The 15,179-nt window shown below is 42.0% G+C and overlaps 1 protein-coding gene across 4 annotated transcripts in view; it reads right to left on the reverse strand.

The window, feature by feature from the left end:
* The window catches only part of LOC130831289 (cytochrome b5), a 42,030-nt gene that overhangs the window by 9,313 nt on the left and 17,538 nt on the right, over positions 1-15,179 (reverse strand). For 2 of the 4 annotated variants that reach the window (XM_057699249.1, XM_057699248.1), the window contains exons 2-4: positions 13,433-13,561; positions 11,663-11,692; positions 7,948-7,982 (exon numbers count right to left, since the gene is read on the reverse strand). In XM_057699249.1, the coding sequence (XP_057555232.1) occupies positions 7,948-7,982; positions 11,663-11,692; positions 13,433-13,561 (194 nt within the window). Of the gene's footprint in view, positions 1-4,860; positions 6,214-7,947; positions 7,983-11,662; positions 11,693-13,432; positions 13,562-15,179 lie in introns of those variants that run through there. The other 2 variants (XM_057699247.1, XM_057699250.1) reach the window with 2 other exon arrangements.

The following is a 15,179-nucleotide window of genomic DNA, read 5'->3' on the forward strand; positions in this document are numbered from 1 at the left end:
GAAACAGAGATGGGAGGTGGGAGACCAACTGAGGGACTTTAGTCATTTTTTTTTTAAATAAATTTATTTATTTATTTTATTTATTTATTGGCTGCATTGGGTCCTCGTTGCTGCACACAGGCTTTCTCTAGTTGCTGCGAGCGGGGGCTGCTCTTCACTGTGGTGTGCAGGTTCCTCATTGCAGTGGCTTCTCTTGCTGTGGAGCATGGGCCCTAGGCGCATGGGCTTCAATTGTTGCGGCACATGGGCTCAGTAGTTGTAGCTCACGGGCTCTAGAGGCACGTGGAATCTTCCCAGGGCAGGGCTCGAACCCGTGTCTCCTGCATTGGCAGGCGGATTCTTTACCACTGTGCCACCTAGGAAGTCCCTTTAGTCATTTATTAATTTAGTTATTCAGTCAACAAATAGATACCTCCTGTATCCCAGGAATTGGACAAGGCTTAAAGGATACACCATGGAACAGAAATAACAGCATGGACAGATGCAGGTGGGAAAAGCCAGGGAGCATTTGTAGCAAAAATTGAGAAGAGCTGAAGGCCTGAACTAAGGCGGTGACACTGGAGGTGGAGAAGGGAGATGGATTTGGGTAGACAGACCATCAGAGCTATTTCTTATTTTTAATTGCAAAAGCCATACATTTGCATTCAAACAATATATAAGAGCACAAAATACTAAGTAAAAAAGAGTCCCTTCTCTAGCTTCACATCCCTCATCTTACAGGAGGCCACTTTTAACAGAGTGCTGATTTTAGGAAGTGATGCTGTGGGTGAGACAGGAGGAGCTCCCGTGGCTGGCATGAACTGGGTGGACACGTCTAAGACAACAAACACGGGAGAAGACCACCTTCTTGGGGGTAGGGGATGTTTACTTTGATTTTGTTTAATTTTTTGCCGAGACCAGCTCGGCGACCTGAGGTGAGTGACGGGTGCCGCAAGCTTGAAGAAAACACAGACACAGACTGAAGAGAAAGATGGGACCGGGGGACTCAAGACCTCTAGGATCAAGAGCCTTGCTGATTCATCCCACGTGGCTTTTATTTAGTTCTTGACTAACACTTCCCAGGTTAATCCCATAAACAATCATACGCTTCACATGACTGGGGCAATGATCTTTGTTTGCCTCCTGGGTACAAGTTGAGCAGGTGTGGATTTGAGCTGGGCGTGGAGAGCAAAACAGCCCTGGGGGCAGGAGACCTCTCTCAGTATTAGGGGTCTGTGCCCCACCCCTGTTGGCCCTTCTGTGACTGTGCCTGTCTTAGATTGTTCCTCCCCTGAGGAATCTTACCCATCTTTGGCTAACCAGCCATCCTCCAGGGCCAACCAGGGTGATATGAGGTGTGCAAGTGAGAAAGGGGCTGCACCCCCAGAGAGGGCCAATCCTCTGCCTATGCCCCCATAGTCTCCACGCCCTGCATCCTCAGCTCCTCCACTGCTCAAGCAGGACATTCTGAATCCCATCGCTCGGCCCACATACTTTAACATTTTCAAGGTTTCAGAAAGACTCCTGAATGTCTTCCCACAATTTTTAAAATAACAGCTTTATAGAAATATAATCCCACACCATACAGTTCACCCATTTTAAATGACACAGCTCAGTGTTTTTATCCTCACGGGTATGTGCAACCATCACCATAATCAACTTTAGAACATTTTCTTCACCCCCAAAAGAAACCCCACATGCATTAGCAGCCACTCCCCTCTTCTCCCCCAACCCTAGGCAATCACCGTCTCTGTAGATTTACCTATTCTGAGCATTTCATTTAAATGGAATCATACAATATGTGGCCTTTTGCAACCACGTTCACTTAGCTTACTGTTTCCAAAGTTCTGCCATGCTGTAACATGCATGGTACTTCTTGTCAAATTTCTCCACTGCATGCATATAATACATCTTTTACCTATTCATCTGTTGACGAACACACACTTGGGTTGTTTCCACTTTTTGGCTATTATGAGTAATGGTGCTATGAACATTCATGTACCAGATTTTGTGTAAGTACCTGTTTTCAATTTTCTTGAGCATATCGAATTTTGGGGTCATAGGTAATTCTATTGTTTAAGTGTTTAAAATTGAAGTATAGTTGATTTATAATGTGTTAATCTCTGTTGTACAGCAAAGTGATTTGGTTATACATATTCTTTTTTGTATATTCTTTTCTATTATGGTTTATCATAGAAACAGTTAACTTTTTAAGGAGCTGCCATGATGTGTTCCCCAGTGCCTGTACCATTTTACATACCCACCAGCAAGCACAAGGCTTCCAAGGTCTCCACATCTTTGTCAACACTTGCTATCATCAGACTGTTTTATTATGGCCTTCCTAGTGGGTGTGAAGTGTTACCTCATCGTAGTTTTGAACTTCATTTCCTAACGACTAATGCTATTGAACACAAAGTCATTTCTGTGCCCATCAGCTCTGTACATCTTCCGTGGAGAAGTGTATAATCAGATCCTCTGCCAATTTTTCAATTGGGTTATTATCTTTTGTTGAGTTGTAAGAGTTCTTTAAAAGTCCCTTAGTAAATACATGATATGCAGATATTTTCTCCCATCCTGTGTGCTGTCTTTTCACTTGCTTGATGGGGTCCTTTAAAACACAGAAGTTGTTAATTCTGAAGTTCAGTTTATTTCTTCTCTCATAGTTTGTGTTTTTGGTATCATTATCTAAGAAACCATTGCCTACTCCAAAATCATAAAGAACTATGCCTATGTTTTCTTCCAAGATAATTATGAATCTTTTATTGTGTTCTTCAACTGGTTAACTGAGAAAATTAATGTGAAAGTAATGCTAATACTTATAAATGTATTAAATATTTCCATCTGACAATTCTCAAATGACTTTTCCTAAAGAGCTACTGATGTGACAAGCATATTCATAAAGGTGAAATAAACTCAGTTTAGCAATAAAATATTAGGGAAATGAAACAAGGGTTTTCAAAGTTTTTGAATGTTCACCACAGAATAAATGTTACTTAAAAGTATCATGTGAATTTTGAATTCTACCAGAATTTCTAATTGTTCAGTTATTTCTAGGATTCCCCCATGGCTCCAAGAATATTAAAGCAAATAGAATTTTCTTATCTAAAAATGACAGCATGCCATCTTAATGGTTTCTTAAATTATTTAGACTGAAGGTGAAATTTTTGCAACTGCACCTTTTGCATCGTTTTTCTGGAAGACCTTAGCTGCAGACACAAGCAGATTTGTTTCACTTGCTTCTCTCTTCTCTAAAGGGAATGGTGCAGATGGCATCAACCCACAGCTCCACCCCTGGAAGTAGAACTGTTTCAAGGCCAACCTGAAACCTTGAGTCAACTTCAGCTTGGTCCTCAAGATGCCAAATACCACCAGATGCAGAGAGACCACCCGGGATCAGAAAGATCTGCTGCCCACCCACGCTCCTTAAAACAACTCACCTTTATTTAAGAAATTCTACTTCCAAACTTCACATGGGATTTGTTTGGTTCATAGAGAATTTCATGACCTATGGGATTCTTTGCACCATCAGCCTTAGTAGGAAAAAGGAGTGACTAGGCAGATCCCTGGGCATGAGGAAGCAGTAGAGAGAAGCAGGAGTACAAGTCTTACCTACTTCTCCATTTTTTAGGACTTGCTCAGACAGATGCATTCTCCCACCTCACAACTAGGGCTTCATTTTCTATTTTGATGGAAATGTTCACATTTGACATTCAAAATACGTATAAGGCTGTGATTTATGTGTTAGAACTTATGTAATGATTTTGTGATCTCTGAAATTCTCAAACATCTGTTGATTGGTTACAAAATATGCCTCCAGATGAACTCCACCCCCTCCAGCCTCGCGCCTCCCCCAGTCACTATGGGGAATCCCTAGCATCCTTTTCCACTATTTCTGAGATGGATGCTGGGCCTCCTGCATAAACATCTTCCTCTCCTGTTGCCCCTCCCAGGTTGGCCCAGGCTTTGAGCAGCTGGACACAGCAGATGTAGAAGTCCAGCCCGATCCCTGCCATCATGTTTTCTTTTCCATGCCCGCTCCCCCCAGGAACACAGTAAGGCTCGCTGAGGGCAGGGACAACATGAAAGCTGTCTTGGCTAATGCCGAAGGCATAGGAATGGACGCTGATCTCTAAGGGCGACGCTGTTCTATCCCAAGCACCAGAGCTCCCCTCCCTGATACGGAGCCAAAGCAAACTGGGCCTCCAGATAAGGTGAGAGTGAACACGCATGCAGTCAAAGAGCAGAAAGAAGAGTCTGTAGGCTGGGTGGACACAGCCTCACAGAGATTCTGCGCACGGACAGGATGTGGCTTTTAATTAAATATCACAATTACCGTACAACTCGCTTTGCTCAAATTTCACACACCAAGTATCTCATCCAAATTAAAGCAAGCTTTTCTCTGAGATCCAGATGGGGGACATCCATTCACTGCACGTGTGGGCAGGACAGGCGTGCGAGCTTGATCACATCAAGCTTCACAGGAACCCGCAGAGCCCCTCCCACTTACGGGGCGGGGGCGAGCGTGGGGGACAAATGCAGGAGCACTCACCAGGGCACTGAGCTCTTGCCTTAATCCCTTTGGTTATATTGTTTATTTCCAGACACACCCTTCATAATGATGCTGAAAACCATGTCTGGAGCGGTGAACTGACTGCTCTCCTATCCCAGAAGAAGAACTGCAGAACTCCACATGGAAATCCTTGATACGGTAACATCAACAAGCAAAGAGGAGGTCCCACAGTCATTTTCAGTCAGCTACTGACCACCCACGGTTACACGGTCATGACAGCCATTACAGCAGAGCTGCTAACTTGCCTGTGAATATATCAGGAGGCAGAGCGACGTGTGTCGGGCACTTCAAGTCCATCACAAGAGGCATGATTGTGTTCCAGGCATACGTTTATTCAAATCTGAACAAAGGATTTCTCTGCAAGGTGTTTTCCCACGTGATACAGACACCTGCCCCACCGCCCTCTGACATTCACTTGAACTTTCAGTGACAAAAAAGGCACAGGGTGATACAACATGTCATTGATAATAAAAATCAATGCTCTGTAATTTAAACAAATCCCTTTCCAATGTGTTTAGTTACTTCTGCAGAACTCCACGGCTCATCAGTTGGTTAGCATGCCAATGGACAACCATCGCTAACTAGGACGTACTTCAAGTCTATAAATTCCTCTCTCAGGTTTCCACATTCAAAGGAAAAAAGCATGGGGCACAGAATAATAAACAAAGATGGGATGACTGAATCAGTCCACACCAGAGTTCCTCATGGCCCATCACCAGAGCTAAATTTCTTCAAAAATCAGATTCCAAATGTCCCACAACCTGTTTCAAATGTGTGTCTTTACAAATCAGGGAATCAACATTTCCTTACAGGAGCACATAAACAATTTTCACCTCTGAAGGAGGAACCTGTAAAACCTGAGAACCTGTATAACTGAGAATCTCTTCGGAATGAAATGTTTAAGCTGAGAGAAGGGACAGTGGTAACGTTCTCTCAAGGTTCACAGGCTTTTGTTGATGTTGCTGGTGTTTTTAATCAAAGAAGAGACGGAGTATCTTTTCTAGGTCTTGTAGGCCACTTTCTCTTTTTATTATCTATTCGATTGTTCAAGTAGAACATTTATTAGCAATCTTTAAGCTATTATTTCTGGGCCTTCCTTAATTTCCTTAAAAAAATTACGCTGGAAGCAAGCAATACCTGATTATTCGATTAGATGAAGCAGCACAAGAAGAGACCCAAGGACACCCCTCCTCACATCAGACAGACACCTTGGGTCTGAAAGATCAGCACAGTAAATGACCATCAAATAATCAGATTCCAAATGTTAAAGACAATTCTACACCAAATAGACAGCCAAACATGGTGGTATGTTTTAAAAGATTGTGCCCACAATAAACAAGTGACGTAGTGATGGAACATTAAAACAAAGCTGACAAATAAAAAGGCACACTCTAAAAGTTCAGGAGTAAAAGAACAGAACAGTTCTTTTTGGTTTGTTTTGTGTCTAATGTAGGAGGAAAGGGAAACAGGAGTATGCAAATTATTTTCACGTGAAGGGTTCTGTCAGTCGAAGCAGTTAGCAGTGGTTTCTTTCTCCCCAGACCAAAGCAGTCTTTTCTTCCATTGGATTCTAAGAATGTGTTTAGTTTTCCGATGTGTAGAGGTGATACATCAGGGCTACAACCACTGCTGAGACGGCTGGGATCACCCAGTTGGTCCACCAGCTGGAAAGAAACAGCAGTGACGCTTGCATGGTGTTGGAAGCAGGGGACTCAAAACTCTGCTCCTTCTCTTCACCATGAAAGTCACCACGGCATGTTTTTATCACCTCTCTAACCATTTTGGATGAAAAGATAACTCTGAATTGCTGAACGTAGAGTGAGTACAACACGTGTCCTGGTATAACGGCAACTGCTCTATCCTTTCAGCCTTTTAAGAAAATTAATGCCCTCCCAGTTCCACTTAGATCTATTTCTATGAACTTACACAAAGAGCTATGAATCATTCCCCCAACAGATGCCACCTAAGATCAGTGACTTATCAAAAGGACATCAACTCTGGGTTACATATCACAAATTCACAAAAGTGAATATTCCTAATAGGATTTAGTCTAGTTATGTCCGTAAGTTAAGAACTGAAAACGGCACTGAACTAAGGACCTGAAGACCAAGGTTCTCATTTCAGGAGAGCCTTCAGCAAGCCCTAGAGTCAAGGGCAAATCACGTCCCCTGAGCTATGAAGTTAAGAAGTTTGAAGTGCATGATTACTAAGGTTGCTACTGGTGCCACAGCTCAAAAGTCTGTGATTCTGTTTTGAAAATCTAGTCTTTACATGTATGTAGTAGGTTTAACATGTTAAAAAACAGCATGCCCAAATTACTCAATCTGTGGTCCACAGGTGTAAACTCACAAAAATCCCTAATTCACACATTGTTCAGTCCCAATGCATAAGGGTTTTTGATCTACTATAAATGACAGATCAAATCAGGAGCAGGGCTAGGAAGATTTTCAATATAGATTTGAACCTATAATTGCTTAGAAAACAGAATTAATGTATCATTTCTAGAATTTGAATAAAGAGCAGGTTACAGCTACATATACGTATATTTTCTGTCATAACCTTTCTACCCTTTAATACTCTTCGCACGTCAACATATTCAAAGATTAAGTTCAAAATAAAGATTTAAACTGCAAAAGGATTACAAATGTAGTCTGGTAGGTTTTCAGTTTCCGTTTAGAAGGAGACTGACATTTCAGGGGAAAGCAAGAGGAAACACTGTAGGGAATGTAGCAGAACACTGACAGCCTGGGGGCAGAAAAATTTGACAGGGCAAAGTATAACATGCAGAAGTGTGTGGCTTTGAGCTTACATCTAAAAAAATATATATGACGGCAATTATACAAGTCAGGATGGTAGAGGTGCCAAAAATGTCACTATGACCTTAAACTATAATAAAGAAATGTAGTCCCCAGAACAAGGGATTCAAACTACGCTTGGATGACTGGGTTCAATTTTAGGACCAACCTAGAAAAGGGATTGGTCCGTGGTTAGGGAGATATAATCAGGACAATTTAAGAACGGACCACATATCAAATGCAGAAGGAAATGGAATGTTTGCCTGGAGATTAAAAGACGGCCCAGGCCACAGGACTGCCATGGGGTTGCAGGGTGGGGGGAGACTCGATTTGCTCTGTTCCTTAAGGCTGATGCAGCTGGAGGGTGAGATCTGGGGTCGTTCTGAAGTGTCCACAGTCAGAGCTGTCTGACAGTTGAGGAGGGAAGGCCCTGGGTAGTCTGGGTGCTAAGTGGGGATGACCCCTGGCCTGTCCCCTGAGAGGGACACAGCGGAAGCCCAAGCCACAGAGGCACCTTGGGTGGGGGAAAGAGGCCCCCAGTCCAACTCTGATTCTAGGAGCCTTCTGATCACAAGAATACTTTTAAAGGAAACTACCACATACCTGGAATTAGAATCAACAGTAGTAATAAGAGTTTCCTGAAACACAAGAGAAAAAGTAAAGTAAGTGAAAGGGAACATCTGAACATTTATTCAATTGACTAACACCTGTTTTAAAACAAGATCACAATAGTTGATTCAATTCATTCTTCTTAGTCAACGCATTTGTCAAAAAAAGTTGAAAGGGAAAATTACATCATAAATTTCTCAGTTAAATACCTAATTTCTATGGGAGGTTATGCCTAGGTTATAAGCAACTACTACACCATTAAAAACAAAAACAAAAAAAACCCCTAATTTCACCATTTTTTTCAGAAGAAAAAATTAGATAATTTGAAAGAAACTTAAAAATTAATAGGCTATCTAAACTATTTTGTACACAATAGACATCTAAGTACTTTAACATAGAAACCAAATACAGACACACGTATACGAGGATGAGTCAAAAATTATCCGCACTCTGGTTACATTAAAACTTCTATAAGTTCCATAGCCAGAGTGTGGATAATTTTTGACTCATCCTCATATACACACAGAACCTATCATTATCTTTAAGGAGAGCAGTTTCATTCTTCAAAAGCATGAACGAAACGTTCAATAAAAACATGTTATTTCATCAAATCTCATAGGAAGTAAAAGTATACCCAGATTATATAAAAAGACGTGTCAACCAAAAAGAAAAAATAAGTGTCATTTAAATTGGACCACCTTTCCTGGCCTTCTTTAACTCTGGCAAGAAGGCTCTAAAAAGACACTAGAGACCTCACAGGCTGACTTCACACTGCCACCCACCAAGAAGGCTTCAAATGCCAGGGTCCTTCACGGTTACAGCCTGTTTTACTTTCCAGCACTTTCTGAGAGAGACCCTTCCTGTCAGTACTATGAAGAAGAAATGTGGATGGCTCTGGGAAGATGCACAGTTCCCTAAACAGTAGGGTAACTAAGGCCTAGTGAAATGTAAGCTTTTTTGGGCTTGAAAACTTGTTAAGAAGCATTCTTTTGAAGCTCCACACCAGCAAAAGTATTAGTGGCTCAAAGGAAGGTAGCCAGAAATAAGGCAGCTTCACAGAGTTCTACCTGTGAAGTTTCCCAAAGCACAAGACAAAAAACCATCAGCAAAACAATCAGCGATTTGCAGTGAGGCAAAGCTACACATAGCAAGGAGCATTAAGGACATTCCCATGAAAAGGCAGAAAACCTTCCAGGGAAGAGCAAGCAAAGCAGTTATGAGACCCACCAACCTGGAAACATGGCCTTTAAGATTCCTGACACAGGAGGAGGGAAAAAAATAGTCATTTAAAAAGAAAACTTCAGTTATTATCTTTTTAAGCAATATTAAATCTCAGCGACTACAAAAAGTATTCATAACTACTGCTAGATGAGCTTTCAAATTTTGTCCAGGTGAATAAAATTAACAAGGATTACTAGAAGTAATTGGACAATGCGAAAACATTATTTAGCTATTAGAGACATATGAAGAAAGACATAATCAGTTCTGAAACAAATACAACAGTTCATTTAAGGTAAAATGTTATGTCACACTAGAAAGCTAAGCCTGAAACAGTAAACAAAAGGCAAACACGGATCTGTTGTTTTGTTACACTGAGCACATGCATTTCACCAAACATGCTGACAGCTCTGCACGGAACTCGGGAACTCAGCCAGCCTTGCACTCCTGGTGCATCGTCATCACCACCACCACCACCACCAACGAGCCTCTAAAGAGCCGAACTGTGAAAGACCATATGCGTTTTTCATTGTTTATTATCTGTTAGGCTCTTTACCCAGGGATGCTTGAGCATTAAGGCAAGTTTGAATTACCACTTAGCTTGGGCCCCAGCTGGGTTCTGGTATGTAACTAACAAATCTGTCAACAAAAAGGGAGAAAAGACTCCCCTCTTTATTATAGTCTGTGCCCCCCCACCCACCCCATTCACTTCGTCACCTTGAGGGGTTCAATTTCAAGTAGGAAAAGGTTAACAATGAAATCAGTACATGATAACGCTCAATAAAAGCATGCAAAACCCATCAACCTTTTGAAAATCAGAGTCACCTCATTTATAAGTTCAGCTAACTTAGCCCATTCCTTCACTGGAAGGCTTTCCTAAAAATACTGCTGATGGAGTGATGCCTTTTATGCGAAGGCTAGAACCTATGGGGGCTTGAGGGACTGGCAACCACCAAGCCTTGAGTGAGTGCTAGCAGTGGTTCTGCAGTGAGTGACCTTGAACAAAGCTGAGGCTTGAAATGAGGTTGAGTTTCATTGTCTTCACTTTCCCGGGAAGGTCCAGGGATTCCCCCGTGATATCATGAGAACGACATCAATTCACTTACATAGCGATGCTTTGAAAACTGCAACCACAAACACCTATCAGTAGGCATTGCCACTACTGATATCCTTCATGTCAAACTGATAGATACGGATTTGCTTACTTAAAAATGCATCATCTCTACCCCCCAAAAAAATAAAATAAAATAATAATAAAAAAAAAAATGCATCATCTCTGTGTCTACAAATATCTTAAGTTGGCAACTTAACCTATTTCCCTTTGGGCAAGCTAATAATCTTTGGTGCATCTTATTTCCCAATTCAGATATTTTCAGCAGGCAACATTTCGGAACTTCTGACCACAGTGTGCATTCATCAGCCTGGAGATAGACAGATGGTTATTCAAACACACACAGCAAACAACACTCTCTTCTCCTGGTAAACCAGAGCACAAGGAAGATAAAGCTAGAAAAGTGGTCATTTATTTTCTTTCATTGTGTTCGCTTATGGCCTCTAAGAAAAACAGACAGTTCCTGTCCCACATTCTTCCAGTTCTGATCTAAAGTCGGCAAAGTCACCCACGTTCTAAAGGAGGAAAGAGTCTGTCTCTCAGAAGTAAAGCAGTTATGTAGGAGACCTTAGCTCTAATTGGTGCTTTCTGCTGGTAGGAATCATGGTTCAGGACATGGTTGGACTTACATTAGTTCTAAGTTCCGGTAACAAGCCTTAGCAGGTCCTTGTTTCACTATAGCTGAATGACATGCACCAAGATTACTAATCAACTGGATGCCTAACAGGAAAAATTACACTTTTTCCCCGACTCTGGAGAAAAAGCAAAAAACTTTATGCATCTCAGAATTTCAGCAGTCCAAAAAGGAGCCTCAAAAAAGGTACTAAGTCATCTAAGTGAGTTGATCAGTTCAGAGAGAAGGCCTAGTGAACTAGGGCGTAAAATCTGTACTAGAATTGATTTCCTTTCCTAGGGTAAGATGTATCAAAAGGTTCTTTAATTAGCATTAAATTCAACCAACAAATATTTATTGAACACCTACTATGTCTCAGAGAAGTGCAGAAATGGTAGAAGACATGGGTAGTGTCCTTAAAATTTAAGACCTCTGCTCAGATTTTAAGTTCTCTGAAAAGAAGGCTTATGTCAAATCCTTCAGATCAGAAGCACAATGTTACTTATAAAAAGTAGCTCTGGATGAAAAAGTTATTTTAACCATCGAGAGTCTTGTGAAGAGAATTCACAAGCTATCCTAATGAAATATACTGATGGGTCTAAACAAACAAAATATTTTTCTAAGCCAACAGGGTACATATTCATCTAACCTAGAAAGACCTGTGCTGGCCTCAGATAAATAAATGACCTGTGCCCTCCAGTTTGACAGGTATGAAATACAGCGAAGATTACTACAGCCACTGATATACTGGATATGGTCACACATACCGATGGCTTGGTTATCTTTGGTCTGTCATCCTGCAATAAAAAAAAACAACAACCCATTACAAAAGGAAAAACATCTGCAAAACTACCATTTCCAAAGTGCTCACTTTTCCTGAGATTTTTTTAAAAAAACATTACTATTCAGTAATTAGCAGTTTAGGTTCTGTCTAGGTTATTAAATACACAGTTTGATCCACCTGATTGCAAAAAGTAATAGCAGATGAAGTGCCGAGAGGTATTTCAATCTAGAGTTCCAAAGTTTAAAACAGCACCCGTGATAGTCATATTTATATGCTGATCTGTATACACGTTTATTAGACTCGGATTCTGATCTGTAATTCAGGGAGCAGCTGAGACCTAATTAGAGTCTTCCTTTCTATCCTCTGAAATTCCATTTGAGGTGTGTGTGTGTGATCTGTAACCTCAGTGAATTCCTGCAGTCTCCCAATTGTAGGGTCATAATCTACTCAACCCTCCAGTTCAAAATAAAGTGCATCTGAAGGCTGACCACAGGTGAGGCAGAAACGCTGCAGTCACAGCCTGAAACCCACCTGCTCTACCCCCACAAACTTCAGAATGGAAAGAATAAGGACAGGATGGAACACTTTAAGGGCAGGCCTCTGTGAATACAATTACTTCGCTTTGGTGAAGTATGAGGATAAAGATTAACACGTGGGAGAGTAGACTTTCCTGATAAATGAAGCTTACTTCCTCCAAGTACCATCTCCTACCACCAAAACAACCACCTCCCCACTCAACAGAAACTGCTCTAAAACAGGTTTCCTGCCTTCAGGCCTTCCCCAAAGAGCCCACCTCAACCTTTCCTTCATTCATGGTCATTACAAGAAGCATCAATCAGACACAACAAAACTTTCCATACGGCTATTGTTCATATGGTTTCTTGGGGTGCTCATTAGGGTTGGGGCTACTTGCTATGCTTATTCTTGTTGGAGCCCACTTCTAGCAGCACCTCCACCCCTTCAGATTGGCCACTAGTAATGTGGCCAGAGCTGGGGGAAGAGAAAGGAAAGCACTGGCTCAGAGGAGAGGTCCAGACTCTCTCCAGAGGTGAGAGGGATCTACCTGTCTGCTCTGGATTCCAAGTTTGCAGCTATATACCTGATAACTTTGGCTGACAGACAAGGGCAGTTATACATGTACATTTTAAAAGGTTGCAGAAGAAACTGAATTCCTATTACAGCCCTGGGTTTACATAAAAGCTAAAACAAGCCTATGTTTTCCCAAAGCCAGTCTATGGATTGGCACCAAAGGTGATGTTCTCAAAGGTCTCAGGTAGAGTGAGAAGGATGATGACCGTTTTACAGAAGGCAGAGTTTATTCACTTAACATAGCTGATTTTTTTTTAACTTCTAAATCACTTTTAGAATTAAAATATCCTCAAACTAATGAAAGTAGGAAGGAGTTTCTCAAGAAAAATATTTTGATCGAAAAAGAAAAAAATAAAAAATAACACCACTCTGGGTCACTCCCCACCTCCTAAAATCTGCTGTGCAGGGAAACTTCAGAGTCTGAGATGCACTGTGCCCAGGACATGACCCTACAGGGAGAGGATTCTAAGTGCTAGTGAAAAATGCAGCCAGGGGAATGCAAAGAAATTTCCAGTCAATTTATGTGTGATGAAATGGTGTTCTAAAGTCAGGAGGAACTGTTTTTTGCTTTATTCCTTTTTAAATTCTGTCATATGCACGTCTCCAGCTTGGAGTATGGCCAGCCCCCAGCCTTAGGGAGAAACAGGCCCCGACGGGCACTCACCGGGTGCAGCTCCCCGATGATGAACGTCTTGGACAGTTCTCGGGCGTCCGTAGAGTGTCCCACATCCTCGAAGTTTTCAGTAGCATCACCTCCAGCTTGTTCCCTTAGGACTTCTTCCCCACCAGGATGCTGTTTGAAGGACAGATAGAAAAATGAATCTTTTTTTCCAGGCAAATGAATTAAAAGGAAGTGGCCAGTTCACCTAACCAAATAGGCTACTCCAGAAGTCACGCGTGACAATGGGGCAGTATAACTCATTTGTAACCTGGGTGAAAAACGATTCCTTTGTATTCAATCTCCTTCTTGAAAGTGCAGAAAAACTTTCTCCAATAGTAAGATGTTCATTTCCCAGTTATTCATATGGCAATAAAAGCATCAGGCACGCATTTTTAATCCTTTAGGAATGTCCTCTCTGCTTTTCCATAAAGCTCTCAAATCTCAAAAAGCTTTTCTCAATCTTTACCAAATCTATTTTTAACTGAGTCATATACCTTGACCTTTGGCTTCTTTTGTCTAAGTGTGGACTTACTACACCTGAGACAATTCATCTTGGAAAAGCACTCTGTGTGCCTGGCAAGTACAGCAATGTCCAGCCTGCTGGACAAGGAGGTGAGTCCCCTCCCTCGGGCTGAAATTACTTCCTAGTAGAAAGAAAAAGCAAAGCAAGCAGGTGCAGGAGTGACTTGCTCAAGATGCTCACATAGGGACATATTATTGATCGAACAACAGAGGCAAAGAAGAAAGCCCAATTCTACAGGGGTTAGGGGGTAGAAAGACCCTCCTGCGGAATCAAAGCATTCCAGTGCTCTTAGCTGCTTTAACTGGTACAACAATGGATGGTCACCACGTAGGGACAGAGGACTGACAAGTGCGACCCAGTCACAGATACAGAAGAAGACGGCTAAAGACTCTCAGATACAGGAAGGGGTTCTCAGACAAGCCAAAAAGAAACAAGTGCTTGCTTATATCATCCTAAATACTTCTGTAGGGGAAAACCTTCTTATCCTAGATCAAATTCACCCTGCCCTTGAGCAAATCACCCACAGTGTCCAATAACAGAACAAAACAGTCCTCGGAACTCTCTCATTGTACCTGTACTAGCTCTCCTGGTGATCTCACCTGGTCTCCCACCCGGACTATCACCTGTTCTCTAGCAAGTGTGGTTCATTAGTCTTCCCCTGAGCTCCAGACTCCTCCCACACGCAACAGCCTACTGACCCGTTCAAGCGTGTCTCCTGAACGTCCGAACATAGCACAACCAAAACCAAACATTTTACTTCACCCCCAGATACACTCCTTCCCAGTCTTTCTAGTATCAGTGAATGTTGCCACCATGCATCCGGCTGCTGCAGCCAAAAACTAGAGGTCAAACTTCATTCCTCTTTCCTTCTCACTCCCATCCATCAGCAAATCCACCTGGCTGCCTTCAAAACACATTCAAAATCTAACCACCTCTCCCCACTTCCACTGCTATCACCTTGGACCAAGCCACCAGCACCTCGCGAATGGACAACCACAACTGTCCCCTAACTGGTCTCCCGCTTCCTCTCAATCCTTCCCACAATCGACTCTCCTTACTCCATCATGGCACAAGGATTTTCAGATGTTAGCTTAGTCCAGAGTAGCTGGTCATAGTGAAAGTGAGAGAGGTAACGGGTAAAACAGAAAAGCAAAATAGACACACTTCAGTGACAGACTGAAGATGACCCCCCCACACACTTGCAAATATCCAGAGTCTTCCCACTTC

Source organism: Hippopotamus amphibius, chromosome 11, assembly GCF_030028045.1.
Source record: "Hippopotamus amphibius kiboko isolate mHipAmp2 chromosome 11, mHipAmp2.hap2, whole genome shotgun sequence".
Classification (NCBI taxonomy): domain Eukaryota; kingdom Metazoa; phylum Chordata; class Mammalia; order Artiodactyla; family Hippopotamidae; genus Hippopotamus; species Hippopotamus amphibius.